Source organism: Mustela nigripes, chromosome 8 (assembly GCF_022355385.1).
Source record: "Mustela nigripes isolate SB6536 chromosome 8, MUSNIG.SB6536, whole genome shotgun sequence".
Taxonomy (NCBI): domain Eukaryota; kingdom Metazoa; phylum Chordata; class Mammalia; order Carnivora; family Mustelidae; genus Mustela; species Mustela nigripes.
Genome location: NC_081564.1, coordinates 378,442 through 384,257, shown reverse-complemented (window position 1 = coordinate 384,257; position 5,816 = coordinate 378,442). Strand labels below are relative to the sequence as shown.

General features: G+C 59.4%; 1 protein-coding gene across 1 annotated transcript in view; it reads right to left on the bottom strand.

Moving 5' to 3' along the window:
* ANKLE2 (ankyrin repeat and LEM domain containing 2) overlaps positions 1 to 565 on the bottom strand; it is a 23,590-nt gene extending 23,025 nt beyond the window's left edge. Inside the window, exon 1 of the mRNA XM_059408126.1 lies at positions 357 to 565. Coding sequence (XP_059264109.1) covers positions 357 to 543 — 187 coding nt within the window. The 5' untranslated portion in view covers positions 544 to 565. The remainder of the gene's footprint in view (positions 1 to 356) is intronic.
* Between the last annotated feature and the right edge of the window lie 5,251 nt (positions 566 to 5,816).

Sequence of the window (5,816 nt, the reverse complement as noted above, 5' to 3'; positions counted from 1 at the left end):
GCTCGCAGAAGGGCCCGCCGGCCCGGCGCACCGACGCCGCCGCAGCTCCCAGCGTCCCCCCGTCCGAGCGCTCAGGACGCCCGACTTTCACTCAGGTCTTGTCCCGGAACCCCCGATCCGGGCCGGCGAGGGAGGGGGCCGAGGCCCGGGGCGGAGACCGGAGGGGCCGAGGGCAGGGGAGGGCAGCGGAGGGCAGGGGCCCCGGGGAGGGTGCGGCCCGGGGCGGGGACCGGAGGGGCCGAGGGCAGGGGAGGGCAGGGGCGGGCCGGGGTCCCGGGGAGGGCAGGGGCCCCGGGGAGGGCGGGGGCCCGGGGCGGAGACCGGAGGGCGCGGGCGCAGCGGCGCGCAGGCCTCACCGGGGTCTGAGGCCGAGTCCGTGGGCGCGCCGGGCGGCGGCGCTGGGGGTCCGCTCCGCCCCGGGCCCCGCGGCCGCTTCTCCAGCCGCCGCACCAGCCAGCGCACCGCGAGCAGCAGCACCGACGCGCCCAGCAGCTCCCAGACCAGCGGCGCCCACTCAGCCGCCGCCAGCCGCGGCCACAGCATCGCCACCGCCCGGCCGCCGCCGCCGCCGCCGTGGACGAGGCCGCCCGCGCGAGGACCCCGCGGCCCGAGCTGCCCGCGCCCCTGCCTGACGGCGCCGCGCCCCGCGGTGGCCGCTGCGGGGCCGAGACCGCACGTGCGGGCCGGGGCGCTCGTCCCCGTGCGCTCGTCCCCGTGCCCGGCGGCCCGGCCAGGGAGCGCGGCCGGGGGCGCATCCCTGACGATGCGGGGCGGCCGAGGGCGCCTTCAGGCAGGGGCGCGGGCAGCTCGGGCCGCGGGGTCTTGAGACGGGCGGTCCCGCGGCCGCGGCGCGCGGCGACCTGGGGCTCCCGGAACCCGCCGGCGGGAGGGGAGGCCGGAGGGCGGGGCTCGAAGGCCGGGCGGGGGTCTTGAGGGCTGGGGTCGGACGGTGGGGGCCGGGGGGGGGGCGGGGCGGAGGGTCCGGGAGGCTGGGGGGCGGGGCTGGGGGCCGCCGGGGGCTCTGCGGGCTGCGGGACGGTGCGGCCCCGAGCGCCCCGGCTCTGCCCGACCCCGGTGGGAAGGGCGGCTCGCGGGGGCTGCAGGCGAGAGTCGGGGTTTCCTGGGTTCTCCTGGGGCCGCGCGCTTTTAGAACAAGGTTCCGCAGCCTGAGTAAGCAGGAGCTGCGGCCTGTGCTCGGAGCCGGTCACCGTGCAACTGGCCTCCCCGGCCGCAGTCCTCGGGCGCGGAGGGTTCAGGAAGGCGTGGGGGCGAGCAGCTGCGCCGGAGGGTCTGGGCGGGCTCCAGGCTGCGGGATCCCATGCCTCCCGCTCGGGCGCAGTGCTGCAGAGGAGCTGCAGGGGCCGAGGGAAGCGCTCTATATGCTTGTCAAAACTCCTGGGCCTCAGATGGGTGAACCTCACTCATACATTTCTTTTAATGGAGGAAAAACCCTGAAGAAATGTGACATCCTTGGTACAAACATTTAATGGGGTAGGACTGACAGCGTGTTGGGCACAAAAGAAGTGGAAATTTGAAGGTGAGTGGAATGCAGATTAAAGCCACAAGGAAACACTGCTTCTCACCCACCAGAATGGTTGATTTTGGTGAGAATGTGGAGTAATCGCGGCATTCTCAGAGTGCCGGCAGGAGTCAGGGGAGTTAAGCACTTTGGAGAACAGCGAGGCAGTTTCTCCCAAAGTTGGACCTCCGCTGCTCTGTGGCTCAGCAGTGCAGTCCTAGGTAGGAAGGTGGACGTCCACACCGTGTTTGTGGCAGCCCCAAACAGGAACTGCCCAGGTGCTTGGATAAACGCCGAACTGTGGAACTCTCACTTGAAATTATGATGTTAGGGCGCTTGGGTGGCTCGGTTGGGCAAGTGCCTTCGGCTCAGGTCATGATCCTGGAGACCGGGATGGAGTTCTGCATCAGGCTCCCAGCTCCATGCGGAGTCTGCTTCTCTCTCTGACCTTCTCCCCTCTTGTGCTCTGTCTCTCTCCAATAAATAAAATCTTAAAAAAAAAAAAAAATTCCTGTGGTGCCTACTATATTCAGCAGTAGCACGGATTAATCAGAGAACCATACTAAGCTCAAGGACCGCCCCCCCACAAAAGTGTGCCCTGTACAGTTCCATTTGTAAGAGTCTCAAAAACAGCCAAAGCTTGTGGGACAGAAATCAGAGCAAGATCCAAAAAGAAAAAAAAATCAGAGCAAGGGCCCCCTCGGAGTGGGGTGGTTAGCATGAGAGAACCGGTACCATGAAGGAAAGCTCCATGTCTTGCTTCCGTACACACTGGTGGATAGTTACCAGAACTCACCAAACCAGACACTGAAAATCTTTTAGTATAAATTTCGTGTATACGTAAAAAGGAAAGTGTGTCTGGGTGGCTCTGTGGGTTAAAGCCTCTACTTTCGGCTCGAGTTATGATCTCAGGGTCCTGGGGTCGAGTCCCACATCAGGCTCCTTGCTCAGCAGGGAGCCTGCTTCTCTCTCTGCCTCTAGCCTGCCATTCTGTCTGCCTGTGCTTGCGCTCTAACAAATAAAATCTTAAAAAAAAAAAAAAAGAAAAGTAAGAGTGGGATGATCATGGGGAAGTAATTCTGATGTCAGGAAGCCAGTCCTGTTACTGACCACTATTGAGCGCTGAGCTGTACGTGAGAGAACTTGAGATGTAAATCCTTGCAGGTAGAAGTGGATTTCCAGTGAATAAACCAGGAGGAACTGATTGTCTTTTCTGAGAGGAACAGGTTTGATCGAATTCCTACTGGTAGTCTAACGCCTATCCTAATCCCTAACTCCGTTTCCAATCCCAGATCACGAGAGGGCCAGGGATGGCACCCGTCAACGACTGAGTGAAAAAGTCTCGTTTTCATGTCGTGAGTACCCTTCAACAAGGGAAGGGAAAGCCACATGTGATGTTACTTGTGGTGGGGGTCTAGCCAGGAAGCAGCCCATGCCAGGTGGTCTGCGAGTAACAAGGGACAGTCACAGCGGGCAGCAGCTGGGACCCTTGGGAGAGGGCACAGCAGAGCCCAAAAGGAAGCCTTGCTGGCAAGGGAGCCGGGCAGTTCCACATGCAGATTAGCAAAAACGTCATTCTACACAAGGCTGTCGCAATCTTTCTGAATTTCCAGAGGTCTTTAATAAAGGGCATTTATCCCTAGTTCATAAATATACTCTGTTTGATGTGTCCTGCCACCATTTCTACACCAAATTAGCAAGGAAAAAAATCCAACTGGTATTTCTTTTTCTTTTCTTTTTTTTTTTTTTTAAAGATTTTATTTATTTTTTTGTCAGAGAGAATGAGCACAGGCAGAGGCAGAGGGAGAAGCAGGCTCCCCGCTGAGCAAGGAGCCTGAAGTGGGGCTTGATCCCAGGACGCTGGGATTCTGACCTGAGCCAAAGGCAGCTGCTTAACCAACTGAGCCACCCAGGCATCCCCCAACTGGTATTTCTTTACATATGTCTCCAAAGTTGCTGACTTTAAGGCTCGTCTGTTCAATGAAACTCAGTTGCTGAGTGGGATCCACAGTATTGTCCTCCAGCTCCTGATACCCTCTAATCTCATAGGAGAAAAGGGACAACCCCGAAAAAACTGTTTGCCTTAAGCTTAGTTCCCTATATGCGAACGTACACAGGAAAGGAACGCTGTGGGTTGGGGATTAGGGAAGGTTTTATGAAGGAGATGAGCTAGGTCTGCTTTCTGCTTTTGGCCACATCCCTTGGGGACCATCAGCGAGGTGCCAGAGTCTCCTGGGAAAGCCCACATCCCTTCCGAGGTCCACGGACGTGGGAGCTTCAGCTCTGCCCAGGAAGGGCGTTTACACGTAGGAATCATCAAATGCCCCCAATTAGGCTTCTTCCCCCTGGAGCGCCCTCTCTCTGGGATCAAGCCTGACTGCCCCATCCGTGAGTGAAGGCGAGGCAGGGGTGGCACTAGGAACAGGAAGGAGTCCAGATGCCCCAGCAGGGCACAGGGATCTCCTAAGCCTACTGGTCATGGTCTCCAGACGCTTGAGAGAACCAGGTTTATGTCTTGCTCCCGTTTGCCGCCACGTGGCCATCCTCATGCTGTTGCCAGGGTGGGGCGTTGTGCAACCGAGGTCAGTGCTCTGGCCCAGAAGGGACACACCTGCAGGCCATCTCGCTGGCCCTAATGCGCCAAGCTTCCTGCCCCACGGCAGGCACCTTCCGTCCCCCCTAGAAGGCAGCGGAGGAGCAGCATTTGGTGGAGAGCACCAGTGCTTACCACAGAACTCCAAATGTTGACTGGACTAAGTGGGACGGGTTGGTTTGGGCCAGACTGCAGACAGTGCGACAGCCACACCGCGTGCTCGGAACTCAAGCCAACGTCCACCGCGGACGGGAGTGGAGGAGGCTAGCACAGGGCTGGCTCCGGAGCCAAGCCAGGCTCTCGGCAGACACGGAGAAAGGAGGGGCACGAAACACTCTCAGGAGCCGTGAGCACGGCTGCCCGGGTGAGGGACGAGGATGTTGAGGACGGCAAACCTGGCGGGTTCAGAGACCACCGGGACTGTGTCGCTACCACGAAGAAGCCGGTCAGGGGAAGGTGCGGTTTTCTAGATGAAGAGGAGGCAGTCAGCTTTCAACCCTCCGAGGTTTAGGTACTAGGAAAATCCCTTTCAAATACCCATCGAGTCTTCCCAAATGCACATTTCAAGCTCCCAGGCACCTGAGAGGCTCAGTCGGTTGAGTGTTCGACTCTTGATTTTGGCTCAGGCCGGGATATCAGAGTCCTGAGATCAAACGTCACCAGGCTCTGCCCTCGGGGCGGTCTGCCTGGGATTCTCTCTCCCCCTCCCCTCCGCTTTCTCTCCCAAATAAATGGATCTCTGGGACACCTCAGTGGCTCAGTCAGTGAAGCATCTGCCAGTGGACTCAGGTCATTACCTCAGGCTCCTGGGATCCCCCGCGACAGGCTTCCTGCTGAGCGGAGCCGGCTTACCCCTTCCCCCTGCTTGTGTACAGCATGCACTATCTCTGTCAAAGATATCTTTGAAAATAGTAATAAAATCTTAAGAAAAAAATAAAGCTCACAAACAAAATGAGGTGTCCTGTGAGATACCTTTAAGCTGGCGCCCATTCCCTGCTCCGTGGAGTTGTGACCCAGATTGTGTGAAAAGCTTGTGGACCATTTCCTCCAGCGGTTCCCAGGCCAGAGGGAGGGCCGAGTGGATGAAAACCTTCAGGGGCTTCCCAGAGCCACTGCCCTCCCGCCGCGAGGCTGCCGTGACCCACACACTTCCCACCCGGCCAGGAAGCTCGCAGTTGGAAAGGGACGTCACAGTGCTGTGCTGCTTCCCGAGCCCTTGACCTCCAGGAGTCAAGCTGGGATGCGAGAAGTGCCCGCCCCATACCAAACAGGCCCGCCCCCCAAAAAAGGAAGAGCAACACAGTTTAGTGCGGCCCATTGTTTTCAGGAAAAGACATCGCCAAAGTACGCTTGCTACCAGCATCTGCACCACTCGCGGGCAAGCGAGAGCGCGCACAAGGGGCAAACCGGGGCTGCTGCTGCTGGTTTCGGACGCCGCTGATGACTGCGAATTCCTTCCTGCTAGGAAAGGCTTGCAGGTTCTTCCAGCAGCTCGTGCCTATCCCCCGAACCGGACAGGAGCAGCATCAACAATCCTGTCTGAATTTCTCACACAGTCTGCACGAGGTAGGACATGTCTGGCTGACCTGGTGATTTCTAAACACCAGGCTCCCCCTCCATGGGAAGACGTGGGTCCTTCCCTCGGCACAACATTCCCGCTGCACCTACCACCTCCCGAGCCGGGACGCGGCTGCTGCCAACCTG